A 23,597-nucleotide genomic window follows, 5' to 3' on the forward strand; every position below is an offset into this window, starting at 1 on the left:
AAATAATCACAATCTCAAGTCTGCTTCTGCAAAATGACATTGAATGGAAAATTACTTATTTTCACCCTTGAAACTTACCTCTTTACAACAGCTGAAGCCTCAGTGCTATCATTCATAGAAGGAGGACGCTCCTTACTCTTTGGTCTGCCTGGCACCACCCTGACAACAAAGCACCGAAGCACACACACTGCTCTTTCTGTAAGACTCCTTGATAAGAAAGTCAATTAATGAGCGGTCAATTTTCAAATTCTTCCATTTATTTGCAACACATTTCTGTACATGGCATGAATAGTTTCCAACACCTATTTCGTCCAACAGACTTTTTCAAGGCTGTAAAACCATAAATTATAATTTCAAATATTTGTTATCTAATCCATATCTGCATAATCCTAAATTCATAACCGAACAACATAACAATGTGCCACCATAGAAACCAAGGAGGAAACGCACAACCAAACCATGTCCCAAGAAAGGCTGGATGCGAAACAACAGTTTGCAAAAAAGCAGACATTAAACAGTGCAATTAAACACCCAAATGTGAGCAATGATCACACCTTAAGGCCAGAAACTTCTGTGTTGTTCATACAGACAAAAAAAGGAGAGATGTCTCAAAATAAAACTTTGGAAAATGTGATTAAAAGCATGCTATAAGTATCGAGATTACCTAAAACAATGTCCAACTACCAAGATAGTGGACTAATGCAGAAGGAAAATATGCCACGCTTAGTAGGTCCTTCCAACAAGAAGTCAATTTGTGATGGTTGTTGAGCAATTGTATCAAACCTCAGAAATGTATTAACGGCCATCTCGGCCTAAATAAACACTGCGACCAAAAAAAGTAATCGCATGTCAAACTGTATAATCACCTACGGTCGAATGTAAACAATTTTTTATATGCCCCCCCTGGTAGTTGCGGGCCCTCTTCTATTGAAGTATGAATCATTATTCCGCTGGTAAGCATCACAGATGTCCATAACATACGTATACCCAATTGGCCTGTGCCACCCAAAACACTGGTATGCATAGACATTGAAATTGTTTAAATTAAGTAAGACTTATGACCTTCCTACCTCAGCGTTGAGGTATATGGGGAAGGTCTGAATGATTGGCCCAATGTCACGTCTTCGCTTACCATCAGTTATGGGTTGCCAATCGAGTAAATCCGAATCTGACACTTTATTCAAAGCAGGACAAAGGAAAGCCTGCTGAAGCAAAGAGCTAGAACATGGATGCTGATCAGGCATAAACTTATTTTATAGTGTATAAAGTATCCATAAAACACAATCTCAACCAGACTGTTGTCCGCAAATTCACCCCAAATCAGTAACGCCCTGAAGACGCTGAAAAGTAATTGTTAAATGGGAATTGCCAATACAATACAGCCAAATCAGGCACTTTTCCACGCAGGACCATGAAAGTATGTTGCAATGCATTAAATGAAAAATTGATCAGGGACGTGCCCGTTTTAAAAGCACTGCGAAGTATTCTAAAAAACACTGTTAGCCCTAAGGTTGCCCACTTATTTACCCGACACCAGTAACGGGCCAAAGATTCCAAAAAGGTTTGTGCAGCTATGACGAGTGAAGCACATATTGACGTTAGCGTAACTAGAAATTGAGGAAGGGCGCTGTTTGTCCTCTACGAACCAGCACCATTTTAAAAGAGGGAAAGAGATTGTAAACCACAATAGTGAATGCAATACATATGTCCGGACCACTTGGGTAATGAGGATAAAAAGACAAGGAACATCTCCGGGTCATCAGTAATTCCAAAGCATGGCAATATCTGCTTAGTACAACTCCCTAAGAAGAAGTATTCATCTGCATGGCATTGCACAGTTTCATTTTTTAAGAGTAGGCAGTAAGTAGTCAGTGGGACCACTGCCTGCTCTTAAAAACATTTTTTGCTGACAATCACAAAGAGAAAGGAGTTCCCTGGGTACCACTTTCAATTTGCGCCTGGCTCAACACCAAATTTAAATTGGTGGTAAATGAGATTGTTTTGCTATCGCATTTTCGGTCACAAAACTATCTTACATTCCCCTTCAACTCACCATTAGGAAGGGACTCCCTTGGCATGCCCCTTTCAAGTAGCAACTCACAAAACCTATTTTGTGAGTCGGTAACGGGTTACCGACTCGTAAAATAGGCTTGGTACATACTACAACTCTTTTTAGCGGTTGCAAATGGGCTGATTTCCCATTTGCCACCGCTAAAAACAGTCATAAATCTGGCCTTTGCTTCTTTAAAACCAACCGCATTTGTAACTTGGAGCTCCAGCTCTTGTTCACCACTCTGTTTCTCTATAGCTAGGTGTAAAATGTATAACTATCTATAAAAGAACATGTACTGCAATTAAAAATAGTTACTTTTTTATTTATATATAATTTAATTTTGTTGCATAAAAATACAAACTTATTTCCACAAAAAAACACTTTAAATTGTAAATAATTTATCATTTGACAATTAGTGCAAATAAAACGTAGCATAACAGACTTGGCACTCTAAAAATAGTAGTAAGAGGACACTCAAAGTTTCGAAAATTGCCAGCTATTTTGCATCTATTATTATGGTCTGCTTACTTGAAATGTAAAGTACTACATAGTAAGACACTTACATATAAATACATTATTTGCAATACTACTGAGTATGTTTGTTTCCCATTGCAAAGCAAAGTTTCCCCAGGCTCTAAGGAGCAAACGTCAGACTAACCCCAATAAAGGTTTCAAACCATAACTGGAATGAACAGAATAAGAGAGGAATAGCTTTATTACAATAGCCTAGATTTGTCTGCTAAATGCAACATGGTATATATGTTTTTAAAAAATATTTTACTCTGTAAACAAAATTCACTGATAATGAAGTAGTGTCACTTTTTTCTATAGATGACAACAATTGTTTGTTGATGGCGCATTAAGTGTTAAAGAGGGCCTGCTAAATGTGTACAGTTGCGTTTCTTTGGGGCCCTGTCTATTATCTATTGCATTTGAGTTTATTTGTTATGAAAGTCGAATAAATTGTAGAAACAGCTAAACAATGCTGTCATAGAATGAAACACAACGTTTACCCGTAATCATATTACATGCCACATTATTTGTTTGTTTGTTTAAGCCAACCCTGGTGCATAAAATGGCCCTCCAATGCTGTACTGTTCCAGAGGACCTGGTGTGAAGCTGCCTCAATTATGTATGCTTTGGTCAATATTGTGATGGACAGAATGCAGCTATGTGACTGTATGAAAACATGTGACACACACTGACCAGTGAGAATTATGTTCTGGCACAGTGAACAGCATCAGTGTGCACACTGAGGCATTGGTGCTGCAGCATAAAAATCTTACAATAAACATTAACATTTTCTTTTAAAGTGATCAGCTACAGAATGATGTCAGATAGGTCTCAAATAATCCTTATTGTTAGTAATGGGGGATCGCTGTAACATATCTAGATGTTTATATTTCATCAGAAGATCGCCTTTAAGAACATAGGTCACTTTCCACTAGAGAATGCAGTGAACATAGTCCTGTATTTCCATGTATGAATGTATGAAGTTAAGAATTTTACATCTCCCAGTACAAAGTTAGTTAAACCAACCAGCTCATGCCACTTGAGCCACAATATCATGTCTTATTGTTGAACCAGTATTTCCTTCTTTGCCCACTTGACTTATTCATCTGCACTGTTCACAGAGATTCACATTTTAATAACTCATGGCCAATGATTAATCAGGCAGCCAATGATTCATTTCAATGAGAAATGTCAAGCAGGCTCTTTGTTCATTCGGCACCACCTGATATCGCTGCCTATGGTTTTGACTTTAGATCCCTTCAGAAGGAGGATGAGTGGCTCTTGATGGTCCCCAGGCCAGTTCAGATGCACCTCCGCCCCTTTGACTTGGCATATATGCTGTGCTGGGAAACCACCCAATAACACAAACAAGACAATTGTGAGGAAGATAGTGTGAGATCTCCCAAGTAGACTCGCCCTGTAGTGAACTGAGGTATTCGGATGCAGATGTCTAACAAGTTCTTCTGAAATGGTCTGTAACTTTTTGGTTATCACTGTCTGTTTTTCTCTCCATATTTCTCTGCCCAAAGTCTGAAATGTCTCCTGCCTTGGTCCCTTGAACAGGGAGTTCCAGATGCTTGACTCTGTATCTTCATCAAATAAGTTGGCAAAAAGTAGGTTTTTAATGGATATGTTTTGGAGTAAGAACAAAAGGGTGCTTCTACAAGTTCGAAAATGTAGCCGTCTATCCACCCTGCACAAGATCTGGTGGTCAGGACACAAAAAAGCATCGCACATCTGTACTTGTAGACAACCTGGTTTGGAGATACCCAAGACTGTGTAAAAAATATTTCATGGTGGCATCTAGTGTGGTTGGTTGCAGAGGAGACAGTTAGACTTAGATTTTCAATGTTGTCTTCCAGCATAACCTCCCTTGTCTGCCTAGGAGCCACCCTGTGTTTGTTAAATGCATTGTGTTTCTTGTCGCAGGAATGCTTTCGGCAAATGAAACGCACCCCGTTTCTAGTTTCACATCACCCATTAATCTTGGTCTTAAGTCAATTTATGGGTGTAGATTCAAGCAATCTAAAGTGAACACTTAAATAAGAGTTCTCCCTTTTATAGATGAAGATTTGCTGCTCCTTCTTCATCTGGGATTTCTTTAAGTAGCCCTGTACTTCTGGGCCTTTATGCTTTCTGCCAGGCCATCTTTGTAGCATTTCCTGTAGTGGGTCTCAAAAGTCGTGTTTGATCGAGGGATTGTCTCCGTTCACCTGGGCTTGCTCCAGCACTGTTCCCCCTCCAGGGCACTTGCCTCTATGAATTGGCAGAGGCAAGGTGCATTTATCTTCTCAGCATGGCGTACCACAGAGACCGCTGGTAGCTGACCAGTGATAAGCAGCCTTACGTAGCATGCGCTGAAGATGACCAGCAGCTGATGAGCCATGACCTGTAGAAAGGAGTGGAAGACAGCTACACATTACCTGCAGCAACACCGGAGGAATCCCAACAATTGTAACCCCCACTCGCTCAAAAGGACTACCCTCTGCATCTATTTAAATACACTACACACATCTGTGAACACACTTACATGGAGCATTTTGGGACCTCATATATGCAATCTTTAGGGTAGCCCTATTCAAGCAGCAGGTGGAACATCTGTTTAAACATTTATGTTTAGGGTGACCTCAATGGTTTCATTCGCGGATTATGCTGTGGGGGCATCAATGTTGCGGGTTGGGTGTGGGATGGCACTCAGTGGTTCTGTCAGCGTGAGGACCTACCTGAGTGAAATTCAGCCTCAGTGATACAGGTTGAATTGAGTGAGGCTCCATGATTGAGACACTGTGGGGAAGGCTTTTGTGGTTCTGCCTATGAGGAGCCCTCTATAGAGTATATCCTCTGAGGGCATCGTCTGGTCTATGAAGGAAGGCTCTGTGGTTCTGGCTATTCGGGGGGAGGGGTTATGAGGGGGTGAGGATATGAGCAGTCCGTCGTGCTTTAGATTAAGAGGAGTCCACTGTGGAACAGGTCAGCAGAATCCAGGTTGATTATAGGTTTTTTGGAAGCCCCTTAGTGAATCAGTTAATGAGGAGGGCCCACTTAACCAGGGGGCGTGAGGGTCCTCACTGGTTCAAGATATGATGGTTGCTCAGCTGTCAGGATATCATATGTGCATCAGGCTGCAAGGGGGTTCTTGGAAGAACAGGGCTTATAAAGAGGAGAATAATGGCTCTGGTGTGTGAGGGGCAGAGAGATGCCATTGTGATGAAGGCAGTGAGTAGGCCACCCATGACTCATGCTCTAAGAGGTCCTAAGTGGATCAGGCTGGGTTTGGAGGGGGTCAGTAGTTCAATCAGTGATTCAGCCACCTTGCAACAGTGACTGAATGAGCATCTCCAGGGAGACAGACAGTCAGTCATACAAGCTGTGAGGGGACTCTAGATGGGATTGGACACATTTAGTTTAAGTTCTTTGTCATGGTATACCCCAACTGCGCCCATCTTTTCCTGCCCCAGCCCCCTTTTCTAGAATGTTCTTTGATCAATCATGCATACATATCCAGAAACAAAAACTTACATCAGGTTCCCCCTCTTGAATAAGAGGGACTATCTCACTGCACAGCAAGGGCTTTTTCTGGGAGCCCCGGCCAACAGAGAGAAGAGGCGACGCTTCAGTCTGGCCTCTGGCATCTCCTTCTTCCATCTCGCTCCCATCCGTCCCTGGGTCTGGTGTTACGACCGTTTCCATGACAATACAAAGATGGTCCAGGCACCTGCGTAGAGCCGGCTGAAAGAGAGCAGCGCACACACATTACTGTTCTGTTCCTGTAGTTTCACAAAGTTGTACACATCTTCCAGTAAAATCCAGCTGCATGGTGGATGCAAGGCCAGTGATGAGGCTCAAATCTCTGAAAGGGGCCACTCTCAAGATGCCTGCAAGAAATCTTGAAACATGCAGTCATTAGGCATGTGGGTTTATTTCCCTTTGGGTGTTTCTGAGGTACTTGAATTAAGTAAACATTCCTTGGTGGTGGCTTTAGTCTGCTCTCGAGAAGGTGGCCCTTTCTGAAAGAGACCAGCGAAGGGCTTGGAAGGATCTCGTAATGAAAGCGCATGTGGTATAACCCCAATCTTAGAAAGACGCCAAGGAGCATGGGACGTGGTGACAAATTAACCCTCTGCATTTATGTTGAAGGGTTGCTAGTCTCTTGACGCTTGCCAAATATATTTATTGTTTTTTGCTTATGGACTTTCTAAACACTACTTACGCAGAGAAAAACATATTGGGCCCGATGTAGGTAATCCCAGATTACCGATTCTTAAATACCGAATCATACCGATTCGGTATTTAAGAACAGGCAAATGGGATGTAGGTAATTTTACCGAAAAAATTACCGAATCGGTAAGTTTCGGTAATTACCGAATCGGTATTTACCGATTCGGTAATTGCCATTCATTCCTATGGGCCTGGAGGCCCATAGGAATGAATGTCAATTACCGAATCGATAAATACCGATTCGGTAATTGGGGGAAACATTGAAGGGTGGCAGGGTGTCACTTTGACACCCTGTTGCACCCCTCAATTGTGTATGGGTGCACATGTTGCAGACATACATGTCCTTAGAGCATGTATGTCTGCAACATGGCACTGAAGCAATTTGCATTAAATTGCTTTTTGTTTTTTTTTCTTTATTTACCACCAACTTGTAGTTGGTGGTAAATAACGAATCCCAAAAAGGGGAAAGCACTCATTTGAGTGCTCCCTACATTGCTAATTCGGTAATTTACCGATTCGGTATTTTAAGGAATCGGTAAATTACCGAATTGGCAATTTGGGCACCTGGGGCCCGATGTAGGTAATTCTTATTTACCACTTCTTAAATACCGAATTTTACCGATTCGGTATTTAAGAAGTGGTAAATATGAAGGGGGAGATGTAGGTATTTCCAGATGTGGAAATACCGAATCTGTAACATTCTGTATATACCGAATCTGTAAATACAGAATCGTATTTCCCATTGATTCCTATGGGCTTTGAAGCCCATAGGAATCAATGGGAAATACCGATTCTGTATTTACAGAATCGGTAAATACCGAATTTTGCAAGGGTGCAGGGGGTGTCACTTTGACACCCTCTGGCACCCCACAAATAGGCATGTGCGCCATGTGGCACACAGACATGCCCTAAGGGCATGTCTGTCTGTCACATGGCTAGGTGTGCATGCACACATGTGCATGCACACCTGAATTCGGTATTTTACCACACAATAGGATTGTGTGGTAAAATACCGAATTTGTAGGGCCTTTGGGACTCAGGGCCCGATGTAGGTAGCCCTTTACCGATCGGAATCGGCCGAAAATACCGATTTTCGGCCGTTTCCGATCGGTAAAGGGCTATCGAGATGTAGGGGCACATTTTCGGTAATTTTACCGATTCGTTATCATTACCGAATCGGTAAATTTACCGATTCGGTAATGATAACGATTCGGTAAAATTACCGAAAATGCAATGTAGGTAGCCTATGTTCCATCAGCACATAGCTTACAGAATCGGTATTTTACCATGGAATACAAATCCATGGTAAAAAACCGATTCCTGTGTACATGCACATCTGTGCATGTACACATGTGCCATGTGACAGACAGACGTGCCCTTAGGGCATGTCTGTGTGCCACATTGCACACATGCCCGTTTTGGGGGTGCTAGAGGGTGTCAAAGTGACACCCCCTGCACCCTTGTGAATTCTTTCATTACCGATTCGGTAAATACCGAATCGGTAATGCCTAATCATTCCTATGGGCTTCAAAGCCCATAGGAATGAATGGGCATTACCGATTCGGTATTTACCGAATCGGTAATTAAAGAATTGTTAAGGATTCGGTAACGAATCCAGATGTTGGGACCTACATCCCATTTACCGATTTTGAAATACCGAATCGGTAAAATTCGGTATTTCAAAATCGGTAAATGGGATTTACCTACATCGGGCCCTCAGAAGAGTCCCACCTACATCTGAGATTTACCGAATCGGTATAAATACCGATTCGGTATTTTACCGAATCGGTAAATTTACCGAATAGGTACATTTACCGATTCTGTAAAATTAAGGGCCTTACATCTCAAAATCCAATTACTGGTCGGTAACGGCCGAATTCGGCCGTTACCGACCGACCTACATCTGGCCCCTGCATCTCAGTAGCCTAATTCCTGTCGGTAACGGCCGAAATTCGGTAATTTCAGCTGTTACCGATCGGAATTACGCTTCCTACATCTGGCCCTAAATCTTTTAAAATCAAATGGTGTCGAAAAAAAGGCACTGCATGACAGTACCAATGCTTGCCACGTAACAGACAGCAGAGCGAGTACAAGCATGCCATCAACCATCTCAACATGAGCAAATTGGGAGGTGTTTGGAAAAAGTGGTGATTTCTTGAGAACGCCTTAACAAATTAACAATATTTTAAAATTATGACTCTCAACAACGTGATTAGTCAAATTTGTTTTACTACTATGTGAACAGTTTGCTGTTCGAGGGAAGATGAGTTATTTTCAACCTATGAGTAAAGTGCCACCTGCTGGCGAGAAGAGAGACTAATTTTCATTGTATCTAATTAAATGCTGTACTGGGATGAAGAAATAATTTAAGCAGCGTCATTCCTAGTCTGGCATGTGACACGCCCCGCCTGCAGACCCAGCAAAGGGATCAGGCTGACACAGGACTAAATCTGCCATGACAGCCTTTCATAGACGTGGGTGTCAAGTGTCCTGTCAGAGGCACCAGTCAAACTAGGAAACTAACTTGGCCTCTGACCTTCCAGACCTTCTGAGGCGACCAACTCTGTCCCCAGTTGGCATCGAGCTAGGTCACCTACGGCCACTGATAAAAAATACATATAATCAGGGCTATAAGTGTAATGAAAAAACTGGGGAGGTAGGGGGGTCGTCTCTCCAAGGGGCGTACCCAATTTAATTAGGGCGGAGCTTAAAAACACATTAGCAAAAAATCTGTGCTTCACATAGTGGCCCGCTCGACTGGTATTTTGCTGCTTCTGTCATTTCATCCAGATATATAATGCAAGTAACATTACACCTACAACAAGTCAGAACTATTGGCTTTGTCAATGGTTGTTAATTGCCTAAGATAAATAAGCAACAAATATGACTTCGTTGTACAGAACCCTGAAAATGCTTCAGTTTTAAAATTATAAGACTTTGAAAGAACCATAACGAGTCTCTTTGAAGTTATATCAAAGGCAGTGAAGGCTGGCGCTGCTGCAGAGTTAAGGTATTTTTTCATCCAGAGGGTGAGAGCAAAAATGGAGAGCCCGCTAGGGACCCGTTTTAGCGCCTGCTTTTTACAACTGGCAGTGCTGAGCACCAGCAGGACCCAGCCCACTTAAAGCCCATAATGGGATACCATTTTTTCCAATGGCCCACTCCACGAGAGAACCTTCAGACTAGATGCACTGGTGGAAATTCTTGTTGACCAGTTACAAAATTCCAGTTTATCCCAGTTGCACCTTAGAACGTGTTATTGGTGTCAATTATCTTTTTAGCACCTTTGCCGCAGGGCTAATTCCCCTGCGGCGCTGGGGGGGAGCGCGCACCGCCACAGTGCTCATGACGAGCTCGGCGCGTCACACTGCACGGTGGCGCTGTGCTCATGACGAGCTCATGGGAATTAGCCCCGTGTGTGAGCGCCATGCGTGTCATGAAGAGCTCAGCTCGTCATGAGCACACGGCAACCGTGCCTCATGACGAGCTGAGCTCGTCATGAGCATGGAAGGGGTTAAAACAACTCACAGGAGTCCTCTTTATTTTTCAGTGAACATCTCAGACCAATAGTAAAATTCAAACCGCTGACTCTGGCCCACCGTGCTCTTCATGGCAGTGGCCCTTCCTACTTGCAGAAACGCTTCTCCTCTTATGTTCCATCTCGACCTCTGCGATCTATGTCTCTACGTTTCGCCCAGGTCCCTCGTTTTAACTATCAGAGGCTAGGAGGCAGCTCTTTAGCTCAGAAGGCTGCTGCTGCTTGGAATGCCCTTCCTCTTGCCTTACGTAATATTCAGGACCCAGTGGCTTTCAAGAAGAACTTGAAAACACACCTCTTTGTTTAAAGTCCATTTCTCACCCCGCAAGGCACCGCGCCGGGACACTCGTGAGTATCTGTGCGCATTACAAATCTATGTAACATAACATAACATAACAATGGAAGTCAATATCTCAAAACCTATAACCCACAACTAATTTCCCTAGAAAACATTTTTGCACCAGAGATGAGAAGAAAAGGATGCTACTTGCTTGTGCACGGAGGTGTATCTATTCTGGAGAAACTAGCAGGGGTGGGGGGGATGGATGCACGAGGTGATGCCACAGTCTGTACTTCCAAGTCCTGCCATTTCACTGGACTGAAAGGCATATTAAGATGATAAATGACTCCTGTCTGAATAGTCACTAAGTGGTCCCGTGTCTTAACTTACACATTCATCCAGCCCGGGCTTTCTAGCAAACAACACACTTTGTGACGCCTCACATCGTTCTTTCGGTATTGACTTGTCCTGCAGTGTGCAGTATTGAGTAAACGCGTTGCAATTATCCTGGAAAGATACATTATCAAAACCACACTCATTGATTTGGGGAGAAAGCTAAACCCTTAAAAAGAGAGAGGAAATTGAGTTCAATAACAGTCAAATCACCATTTTCTTAAAGCAAAGTTTTTTTCAAACAAAATCAGACTGGGACATGAGTTATGACTCACCGGGCAATTATTTTAAATACAATAAATCGCTAGAGGATTTTTCAATAGGAAACAATTTGTATTAACGGAAATGTATTTTTATATGCTGGCCTAAAAGACTACGTAAAAGGGTATGTAAATTTCTTTCACGCCAAAGTGGACTGAGAGGCTTTCAATCTTGACAGCAGGAAGCAGAGTTGAGGACCGCTGAATACATTATCAGCCACAAGCCTCCATCGCTCTGCCTTTCTGCTGTGTACAATGGTGAAGCTGAGGCCTTATGGACTAAATGCCCATGCCCCTGTTAGTGGGGGGTGGGGTGACTTATAACCCTGCAAAACATCTACGCTATACCACCCCATGGTGAAAGTATGTAGGAAATATGGGAGCCCTTACAGATTAAACATAAGGGAGTTACTGGCTCCATCACCCTGTACTTCACCTATTCCACGTCCTCTGAATAGTTAACATAGTAGGAGAACAGAACCAAGTGAGGAGAACCCACGAGGCAGCACATGTTTTATGCAAACTAGTTAAACCCTCTTAGCCAAACTGCACATTGACTCAGGATGAAGCATAGAGAGCATAGCATGTGCAGAATCCATGCTGAGTGACCATAATAGTAGCCCAGAGGATATTCCTGAATTCCACACAACTGCCGAAGGCCAAGAACTGCAGCTTACTATTGGTCTAATATGCACAGGCCTTCAATTTATTGGGTGTCATTTGTAAGATGGGATGAAGGGGTGAAACCGGCCTAAGAGTTTGTGGTCTTAGATGGATGCCTGTGTGCATCTGTAACACCATCCATAGAGACATAGACATAACAAAAAAACTGTCACTGCAATCTATTTCACTGGTCCTACCCTGACGAAATTTAAGAGCGTGTCTAATATTAAAACAGTGGAGCACCTTCACAGCTAAGAGGGGAGGGGGGGTGAGAATGCAGAAAAAGACAGGGACAACAAGTTCATGATAAAAGTGAAATTCAATCAGCAAACTGAGGACAAAGGAACGATGTACCAAGTATCTTGTCCCTTGGAGTTCATTAGAATAAAAAACACTGTTAAAAAATAAGTAGGTTTATGTCCCAGGATGCCATTGGTTCAAATATCTGGTGTATTAGGTGGGAGTGAACAACACTCAGATCCCATCTGATAGCCATACTTCTAGAAGTAGAAAACAGATGTTACTGATGCAGACGGCGAACGAACAAAGCACGTCAATGCCATGAACGCTGCCAGCGGCGTTATCTGATATCACGATAGAGGTATGCGACGATGTCCCAAACATTACAGGAAGGGTGGCGAAGTTGGGGGCGGTAGAGAATGGCGAGATCAGGGTGTTACTCAATGCTAACTGTATTCGTAGTGTATGCAGAAGTAGTAACTACAATTCCCATAATGCACAGCAAGCTTATTGCTCGCACTCAGCACAAACATCATCAGGGTCGAAGCAATACAGGGGGGGGCTATAAAAGGCACTTCCGCTCACAGCGCCTGGCTGCAGTGGTGGCCATCTGCAATTAACACAGGTGAAGGGACAGGCACACTGACGGGTACTAATAATAAAAACCAACACTGCCTTTAGGCCCAAAGCCAAAGCTCTAAATCGTGGTCCATTGACTACAATTGAGAGCCCTAGAGTGGAGTTTCTCACAGTGCCTATCAGTGAATTAAAGCAACTTTATATTTAAAAAAAATTACTTACCGCTTGCCTTGTGCTAGGTGTTCCTCTTCATTTCGGCAGCACAAGATCCCAGAGCTCCAGGAAGCAACTTCCCTTTACCAATCCAGATGCTTCTCTCAGCAGCATGAGAGAAGGGCCAGGATTGGCTGGAGCACACTTGTGTGATGTTCCTTAAAGCCCTGGGGTTCTGTGCCTTCTCTCCACCCAGCTGTCTGAGAAAGCTTGCTGTGGAGTGTTTAAAGTGCGCATGTCAGGCTGGCCATCGCAAGAAGCCAGCCAAAGTGGCACTTTAAACCCGAAGGGCACACTGTTCCTCCTTGCTGCTTACCCACCCTCGGACTTGGCTACTGCCAGGACGAAAACTATAATGGTAATAAATGTGTTTTATTAACATTTTATTTTTCATGTGTCCTGCTCTCCCACGGAGGAGCGACACTCCTCCGATCTCATTCATGCACCGCCACTGCCTGGGAGATTATTCACGGAGATTCAGCATATTGCGGATGGTGCGGTAAGGGTGCTCTCGCACCGACAACGCTCTTGACTCCGCAGTAATTGAAAGTGGGTGCAATTCTTTCTGTTGTCACCCTTTGCAGAAATGAACTGCCTCTGTGGGTGCCTTTTCCTCTGTTTGTGGCCCGTGGATCATTTATGGGCACAGGCGGGTGGTGAAGATATTGCCTTTCTGGATAGAAGGCTTCAGTCAACCGGATCACTGATTGGGAGAGCCTCAGTTCTCTCTTGGGGAGCCGGCATGTACTATCAGCCTTATTGGCAATTTTATGATTCCTTTTGTGTGTGCTTTAACATTTCCTTGAAAAGTGATGTGAGTAAATAGTGCAACTGATTGAGGACATTGTCTCAGTTTTGTGCGTGCAATGATAGAAAATAGGGTGGCAGACCTACGGATGTAATATTCTTTACATTCTACGATATGGGGTATTAGCATTGCGTTGCTGTGGAATTGAACTTCATATCATATGCGAGCTATGTTGGAATATAAGACCAGAATTGGACTGAAATAATCCTGAGTATATGTTATGTTTCCCATTCAATAGTGGTATCATTATAGAATTGTTTGGGTTGCTGACTCTCTAACTGTGAAGCAAGACAATATCTTTATATGGTGGGTATAAAAACTTAATTGTATACAATTACTTTTTCTAAAGTAGAATTGTAGAAATATGATGGATTACTAATACTCTTACATATTTACATAACTTCAGAGAAGCATCATCAAGAGACTGCTGGGCGACACATTCAAATTCCTCTCCTATCCACCAGGCTGGGTTTTATTTATTTTTTACAGGTGAGGTTGAGCATATTTGTGTGGTGCTATTACATATTAAACTTATGGTGTCTTTTACTTTACAGGTCTCCATCCCAACTGTTCCCATCCCTTGCTTGATCATCTCAATATTCTTTTACAGCATTCGGAATTGAGGCTGTTAAGAAGTGGACCACACTTAGCAACAAATTAATCCTGAGGAATTGATCGGGCTGACAGTAACAAACCAGTTGTTATTGGGTAATCTCACAGGAAATGCATAAGGGCGTTCTGTGGACTCCAAAGGCAATTATAGGTTTAGTAGCTGTCTATCAAATTCACCAATTCACTAAGTATGTGAAAATGTATTGTTTAGTCCATTGACCAAATGAAAAGTTGTGTTCTTTTAGTCATGACTTGATAACAAAATCTCAAGCATGTTTTATTTTACCTAGATTTGGTGGTGGATTTCCTAGCAGAAGGCAATTTCCAACTGGAGTCTTGGTTGGAAAAAGACAAGCTCCTCAGGTACCAGTTACTCAGAATGAGTGAATTTAAGCAGCAAGAAGGATCTTCCATATCCATCACAAGAAGGTTTAACCTTAGAAGAAGATAGATTGCCTCCTTTTGATGGACGGGGAGAATTTTCAGGAACCAGACCTGGAGGTTTGTAGAAACAAACTTCTTTGACCAGTCTAATAAAATATGGTCCCCTAGATAACTGAGTTCTCCTGCAATCCTGAGGCAGCATTATTCAGTTGTGTCACAATGTAGTATGTATTTGAGGGTCCCCAGTTGACACTGAAAACCTGCCCTTTGCAGGAAACTTGACATGTCAGACTTCTCTGCAACAACTGGTGATCTGTGCTCCAGGATGAGGGTCATAGTTTGAATGAGAGTGACGGCACTCTATTTGGTTGAGGGAAGACTTTCAAACAACCTTTGTTCATAATCGTCCTTTAAAAACAGAATAATTCTTGATGGATTTAGTGAGGACTTTTGTAAATTTACTGTTGTAATATCAGGATTGAGGAGCATTCAGGGAGCAAGCGTGAAATTGATACACTAATCACCCTGAAGGCAATCCTTATCAAGTAGTCATTTAGGTAAGAGCAGCAATGGGCCTTCTGCAGTAACAGATAGGCCATTAGTGTGGTCATTATTTTCACAAACATGTGGCATTGTTGAGGCCACACAAAAGGGAATTTTTGGTGCCCTAAAATGGAACAAAAGGCCTTTCTGTAATGCTATCAGAAATGTCTACAGAAATATTTCCCTATTCGTAAATAGAGAATAACCAATATTTTCTCAGGATAGTTGGAAGACCTTGGGCAAGAGTCTTTAGACTAAAGTTTTGAGTACAAAGAAACTAGTTATAGTTGGCCGAATTTCGCTTTATTTTTTACTAAGACTCAGTGAAATTAAATAGTTTCCCTCACTCTGGGAAACCATGGCATGGTTATTGGACCCCTAAATGAAGGGGAACTTACCATTCCTCCAGAGGTACTTTGAATAGTGAGTAAAGCAGGAGTAGCAGAGTTGGAGAAGCATGTGAAAATGGTAAATAGTAGCTGTGTCTGTTTACTCCTTGACAGTAAGATCTATGGAACTGGCTTGCCTTTTTGATGAATTGTCTTCTCATCAACTTTGAGGTGAAGGTAGGTTTAAAGAGGAGGCATTAGCCAGGATTGTAGAGTTTAAAGTGGCCATTATCTTAAAAAATTGAAAGGCCTTAGCTGCTTGGGTTTATGTGAGTTGGCTGGCACAACCTGGACAGAACTCAAAAACATTGTTGTGATTATTTTATGTTATATTGCTGCAGCACCTGGTCTACTGAGGAATCAAATAAGTTGTACCAATCAAGTAACGTGTTAGAAATCTTTTCCTAGACCTCCTCATTTCGGTTTCAATACTTAAACCAGGCCTGCAGTGCTTGGAGATATGAGCAATCATTCCACAGATGATTGACATCTTGCAGCCCACTTGCAAGACTGAGCAAACCTTATATTCTTTCTGGACAAACTTGAGCAGCTGGGACACATAATGATCAAATTTGTGCCAGAGATGTAAACCATAGAACACCATAATCAGGTGGCATTAGCTTCTCTGTGTGAGGGCATCACTAGCCTTCACCATGATTTAGACAGTTTACTCCCTGCTCATGCAGAAGAAGAAACCTTAGGAAGGCTTTTATTAATGCCATACACTAAGCAATTAGTTCCCAGTGACAAAGATATTATCATCTTTAGGAGCCCTTAATCTGTTACTCAGAGACATTGAAATCACAGAGGCCGACAGAGGCTTCTTCCAATCTCCATAAGGAATAAAAGCTTTACAAGGAGAACCAAAGGTGCCACTGGAGTCTAGAGGCCCTCAATATCTTGTCAAGGGCTGGGATCTCAGCAAACATCACCATGCACACACTAGAGAGGACAAAGGCATATCTGCTTTTACACATGCTTGTTCTTCTGCCCACTCAAACTGCTTTATCAATGTCTGAGTGGGAATCTAGGTCAGACGATCAATGTTTCTTTTTTGGTTGGTGTCTTGGAGGCCAGATCGCATGGGCCGCCCACCAAGATTTGAACATTCCAATGAACGGACCAGAGATGGGAACGTCAGGATCAGCAATGTCCATGCTGAGAGGATATTCCATGCAGCCAATGGTGATTGAGGGTAGGAGCCAAGTAAGACATTTCAGGCCCGGAAGTGGTGCCTAAAGGGGCTGCACATGGCTGAGCTTGATGGAATAGGGGCAAAGTAGATTGTCTTTGTATTGATACTCCATGAATATAAAATAAATCAGACAACAAAAACAAAGTTTCCCTGAAGAACAAGATCCTACACTGGAACAGAAATGTTGGACATTGCTATTCAATTGTTTACTCCGATATTGTCTATGTCAAGTGCTTCTCTCCACATGAGGGTGATAAGGATTTTATTAAGCTGAAACTCATAGACCCAAGTTTGGTTGAGGGCTTGACTTTCCTTGACCAACGCACCCCCACAGGATCTGAAATCTATTTTAAATTGAGGCATCCAGGTGTTGGCACGAATATGGGGGTTCTGTTACTAGCTGAAGGTGCAGCGTGGCCCCTGTACCAGAAGTTCTTCCATCACACCTCGCAGATAGTGGTTTGGCTGTGGTTGAATGACTGTGCAATTTCCTTGCCTTCTCAGAGGTCGATGGGGCCCATGCAGCGTATGACCCTGCCACACAGCATATTACTAGGGCAATTGAGGCAACTGTCCATCCTGCTGGCCAGGTGATTTCTTGTCACCCCATTGCTTCTGGTTTGTTCCTTGATAACTGGGAAAGGAACATAAGCCCATATCCTTCCCCACACCGAATGGCAACTAATATACAGTTAGTAAGCTGGAACCTAGCTGGAATCAAATCCAAACTGATTGATGCTGTTGGGAGGTTTCATTGATGATTCCTAATTTGTGTTTTCCATGAAACCTGGGGGTTTAACAAGGTTTATAGGAAGGGATACTCTACATTCAGCATAGTAGCTATAAATTCACAAGCAGGAAGGTCTTCAGGAGGCATTATCATATGGATTAAAACATCCTTGGACTATGCAATCAAGGTAATTGATACCAATTCCCCGGATGTCCTGGCCTTGAAACTGACATCTAAATCAGGGACATTTTCTCCTGATCAATGTATACAATGGATCTTGCCCTTTTAATAAACCTTCCCATATACTGGAAATGCTAAAAAACCCTGTTAGAAGCCCACAGTGCAAGTACTTCCTTGTCATCCCTGGCAATTTTAACACCTCGTTTGAGCCCTACCCACCTCTGTCAGAGTTGGCCAGGGAGGAGGATGAGTACTGGGGGTCTCAGCACATTTCAATCCTAGGAAAAATGATAGAAGGAGTTTGGCTGCATTGCTGATAGCAGGCATAACTGTGTCATATAGATTAAGAGCGTGCAATGGCCGTGCTATTTCAAATTCCAGAGCCAAACCAACTTTTAAGAGGGGTAACTACACTAGCAACATTGACTACGTGTTACTAGATGTTAGGGTATGGCATGAGTTGGTTGACATGGAGGTCATTGACCGGCAAGAGAGTGATCATTTCCCTCTCTTATTAAAACGTAATGGATCTCAAATAAAGGACCTGTCCTGTCCTGAATTATCTTCATCTGTCTCAACAGTTCTGATAAATAACACGCATAATGTGAAATCAGTGGACATTGCTGTGAAGGAGCTCATCCAGAACGAGATATGTAAAGATGTCTGGGCCGGACAGACATTTAATGCACAGGGCTGCAAACCTTCCAGTGTTATGGACGTTCACCAAGATTTGTTTTCTAGACTTAAATCCTTTTTTTGTGAAAGAGGTAAAATACTGTAACAAGCCCCTGAAAAACCATAAATGGTTTGACCATCACAGCAGAGAGGCAAATAATGGCTAGGTGAAAGCTATAAAAAGTAATGTAAATGTGGACACAACTAGCACCAGAAGAAATTACACTAAGGTATTTAAGTCTAGCAAGACCAAGTGGGAAGCTAACACGTGGGTGGACTTGCTGGAAGCAGCACAAGAGAAAGATACTAGATTGTTTTGGCATTTGGTGACCCAAATAGCACTGTGATCCTGTGATCCTCTACCCCACAATGGGAACAGGACCTGTGCCAGTGGTCTTCACTATGGATGAAACCCTCAATGTGCTTCATGCTCAGAGAGTGGGAGAGCCCCAGGTCTTCGTAGAATCCCTGCTGTCATGTTTCATGCAGAACCTCTTATCTGGGGACCCTATTTAATTTTTTGTCTAATGCAATAGCATCTGGTGCCCCAATACCCCACTCACAGACAGGGACAGAAATGATACCTATACATCGAAAGGGAACTAGACAGGATCCAGGTAACTATCACCCTAGAAGCCTTATTGACAATATCCAAAAGATTTAAAGGAAACAACTCCTGATAAAGCTTTGGGACTGGATGAAGACTAATAATGCACTGTCGGATTTTCAAGCAGGCTTTAAAGCCCATATAAGCATGGGGGACCAGGCACTACAGTTCCAAACCACTAAGTGGAAAACAGTTGATATCGAAAAGGGGTCGCTATTTGTCGCATTTGTAGACCGAAGTGAAGCATTCTACCTTGTCCCTAGGACCAAACTGGGTTCCCATTGGTATCCTCCATCTGATTCAGCAACTATATATAGGAAATGTTGCCAGGGTTTGATGGACCACGGTGGTAGAAACAACTGGAAACATCCCTATTAAACGAGGTGTTTACCACGGATACGTCCTGGCACCCAGGCTATTCTTGTAATTTATCAATGGGTGCATTGCCTACCTCTAGGACTTCCAGAATGACTCCCCAATAATGGCAGGGTTGAAAGTCCCGGGTCTGCTCTTTGCAGATGACACTCTTCTTTTTACCAAAACCCAGCAGTGTCTAAACTCCCTCTTGCGGAAGTTTAGTCTATTCTGCAGGAACCATGGCCTTGAAATAAACAAGAGCAAACCAAAATTCATGGTTTCAGGCATTGGAAGAAAATTAGTGAGGAGGATGGTCCTAGAGGGTGATAGCCTCGAAAGTGTCAACGAATTCGAGTATCTTGGTGTAAGACTAAATCATTCTGATAATTGGATGGGCACAGATTGAAAGAAGCAAACTGACCCTTAAACATAGAGCTGGATCCATAGTAAGATTTGTAACAGGGCAGATGCATATCCAATTTATCCAACTCTAGAGATATACAGCACACAGGCGTTTGGGGCAGCTCTAAATGGGGCTTAATTCTGGGGCTGCTGAAACCTTTACCAGCTTGATAGAACCGAAAATGCCCTTATTAAATCCTTGCTGAGGCAGAGGCGTAGCTAGAGCTTGTGGCGCCCGGGGCTATCCTTCAGATTGCCGCCCCGCTTGGGGGGTGCTGGGGAAAAAGGACTGTGAGCATCTGAAAGAGGTCCGAGAGACACGTAGTATCACTGCTAATAGTTGCTTCAATCATGCAAGTTACATGCACATACATGACACGGTCCAGGGCTAGACATCCCCCGTCCCCAAAATAGTGCTGCCTGGGGCGGACGGCCCCCACCTAACTACGCCACTGAAGGAAAAGCAGAAGGAAATCCAAAACTTACATCAGTTCTACCTACCCTGTTTGTGAAATCTCAGTCATAACATCACAGCTTGTGCAGGACCCTTGTCCCCTGTCCCGTTTGCCCCGTCCATGACCTCAGCAATGTCTGCAGACTGGTCCACCACACTGGGTTTGACCACGATTCCCCTGGCAGCACCTTCAGGATACTACAGGTGAGTCCAATGCACCTGATCACTAGACTAACTTGAGTTCTGCAGTCGGGGCAGTACCAGCCCTGCAGTGGAAGCCTTCTCACTCGACCCAAGCCCCCCATGAGAGCTCAGTAGAACCCATCAAATGTGCCCATCTCACTACCCACCACCCCGCCTGCAGCACAATAGGACACTTCAAGGAAACAGGTCCTATCCGGGGGTGTCAGGCACCATAGCTGATTCACCCACCGTCATCAGGGAGTGGTGATAGGGGTGCCAACAATCCGTGCATTTTCATCACATTCTGCAGCATGCCAACCAAGTGCGTGCAGAGACAGACACATAACTACATACCTTACAGCTGGCTATCACATCACGTCATACTTGTCAACAAAAGACAACACATAAAGTACATTACAGTGAGCATCCCTCATAAAACCTGTGATTCTGGGCAAATCACTTTATCTCCCCGTGCCTAAAATGAATGTGTGTCCGTCCTCATGTAACGTAACTGGTGCTATGTAAAGCGCTCTGATACCGGTTCGGGTCTAGTTCGCGTTATATAAAACTCTGCAAAAAAATAATAATAATAAAATAAATAAATAAAGATACATTGTGTAGCTGGCTATGAGGGGTGACTAAACCAGTCTGAACCAAAGCATGTTACATAAAACATCACTGAGCCTGACTCTGCCTTAGATGCTGAAACCAACGACGCCACCCTGGGCCTCAACGCTGGACCGAGTTCAAAACCACAGCACTTTTATTGGGGGTCCGAAACTCAATTCGCACCCCACAGCCCTCCACGAGGTCATACACAGCACGCCTTTATTCTTTTTTGGAATCTGAAACCTCCCAACCTCCTGCTGATACTGACAATGATGATGAACCCTATGATGGAGAGACCATTGTTTTGGATTTATTTGATGCTAATGGGCTGGACAACTCTTGAGATACTGTCCTTTCTTCGCCCAACCAGGCTATGGTATAGAAGAGTCCACCTTCTTTGTCACAGTGATTAGGAGGGCGACAGAAGTTTGAGACTTAAGCCTGCCCATGGCAGAAGTAAAAATAAATGTCATGACCGAGGTGCTCAATCCAGGCCAAACAAGCCAATAACCTCCTCTTCTGTTTAATGAGGCCCTTGCCCACATGCTTGTGTGCGCCTGGCCCATGCCAGGATCTTTCCTTGTGGTAAATTGATTAATGGCAAAACGGCATAGACCTGCTCCTGAAAGCCCAGACTTTCAGTTCAAACACCCAACTACAGAGAGCTTTGTGGCACAGGCATCTTCTCATCGACATAACACTAATGCATTCCCCACAACCCCTCCCCCCTCCAAAAGACCATCAAAGCGCATGGAGATATTTGCAAGCGTATGGTTTCTACCAACAGCCTTGCCCTCAGGTCCAGCAATACTAATTGCCTCCCGGGCAGGTACATGCTTGCACTGTGGGACAGAGTGATGCCAGCTGTCCCAGAAGAAATACGGCCAACCCTACAATCTTGGATGGTCAGGACGCAGCAAACTACTCTACCTGTACTGACCTGGATATGACTGACTGTATGGGTAGGGCAGTTCGAACCAGTGTGGTGCTTCGGCACCATGCCTGTATTCACTCCACGGCAGCAAGCCCTCTCCCTGGCTGCACAGGAAGTAGTGGGCTGCTCAGACGTCAGGCGCTGGAGCATTTTGCAAGCAGGTCACGTCACGTGCGCAGGGCTTGCACGTCAAACGACGGCCGCGTGGCACTGGCCCGTTGCGGCTGCCTTTATAATTTATTTGGGTACACTGACTGACAGTAGTGTCAATGAGTGTCCTCAAATAGATTATAAAGGCCGCTGCAATGGGCCAGTGCTGCGCGGCCGCCGCCCTCAAAGTAGTGCCGCCTGTGCGGCCGCCCCCCCCCCCCCTAGATACACCGCTGTGCTGAGGCTAATGAAAACAACCCCCCTACAGAGGTTTGTTCTAAATCTCAGACCAATCTCAGAAGCAGCCTCTTTAAAACCAATATTATATTGGATTAGGATCTGGACGACAGAGGATCTGGCCCTGTAGAAAGACCACCTCCAGGAGATAGTGGCCAGTCGCTCAGCTTCCATGATTCCTGGGGTCGCCCATGTAAAAACCTTGTTGACCAAGCTAGGGTTAACTGAAAATTGGCAAAAACCCCACCTCTATACCTAGATAAACAGTCAAATCGTCCTACTGGAATGCTGTTATTTGTAACAGAATATCATCTGAACCCTCTGGTAGTTTGACTGACTTATACTTGTCCCATAAATGTGCACCAAAATTCAAGGAATTTATGGATTTTGTGGCTGCCCCACACACTAGAGTCCTGTTTAATAAGTTTAGGCTGGGGACCTTGCCAATTGCTTTGTTCACTTCCTGATGGAGCAAAAACAATGGAAATCCAAACAACCCATGTCCTATGGGTTGTCAAATTTGGAGAACGAACAACATATTTAATTGTTTTTAGCCAATGCATAAGCAAACGAGCATGCTCCCTGTTCTGCTTATTTTCTAGGTGTGGCCCTTTATGCACCTGCCTGGTGAGCTCTATTTTATAAAGAACATACTGTATTGAACAGGATTTAGAAATGCAGCTGAAGAGGAGATTGAAACAAAATAAGCTTTTTGTCATGGGGACTTGAAAGAAGGACACACACAGGATGAGTCTATATCCCCTTTTCGGTGCCACGCCTGGGAATTGAGAAAGGTCCTAATCCCCAAAAATGCTCTGAGAAAGAAAAGTTCAAGAGTCCTTATTATATTAAAATATACATGCGCCCCTGCACCATCATGGAAGGGTAAGCCTCACCCCATCATGCAACACTTGACTGAGACCACTGTGCCCTGATGGACAGAACTCAACGGTGCAACAAAGTCTCCAGTGCAATATTTGTTTTGGTTCCCAAATTACCTTTAACTCATGGGAGAGAACATCCATTAACTATTGTTTGACATCCTGATCTGGCCTGAACAAATTAGTAGGTACTGCGGGACATATCTTCAACCTATCATTTGTGGAAGTAGCTGATATAGGTTATAAGTATTGCAATCTGCCCTCTGTTTTTTACTAGGATGTAGTAAGAGTTGTGTGACTCAGTGGTTTAACCATCC

General features: G+C 43.5%; 1 protein-coding gene across 1 annotated transcript in view; it reads right to left on the reverse strand.

Annotated features, from left to right (window-relative positions):
- Positions 1–2,401: 2,401 nt before the first annotated feature.
- The window catches only part of TMEM268 (transmembrane protein 268), a 158,391-nt gene continuing 137,195 nt past the window's right edge, over positions 2,402–23,597 (reverse strand). The window contains exons 7-8 of the mRNA XM_078640848.1: positions 6,086–6,295; positions 2,402–4,955 (exon numbers count right to left, since the gene is read on the reverse strand). Of these exons, the coding sequence (XP_078496974.1) occupies positions 4,776–4,955; positions 6,086–6,295 (390 nt within the window). The 3' untranslated portion in view covers positions 2,402–4,775. The remainder of the gene's footprint in view (positions 4,956–6,085; positions 6,296–23,597) is intronic.

The sequence above is a fragment of the Lissotriton helveticus genome, chromosome 5_1 (genome assembly GCF_964261635.1).
Source record: "Lissotriton helveticus chromosome 5_1, aLisHel1.1, whole genome shotgun sequence".
Taxonomy (NCBI): Eukaryota; Metazoa; Chordata; class Amphibia; order Caudata; family Salamandridae; genus Lissotriton; species Lissotriton helveticus.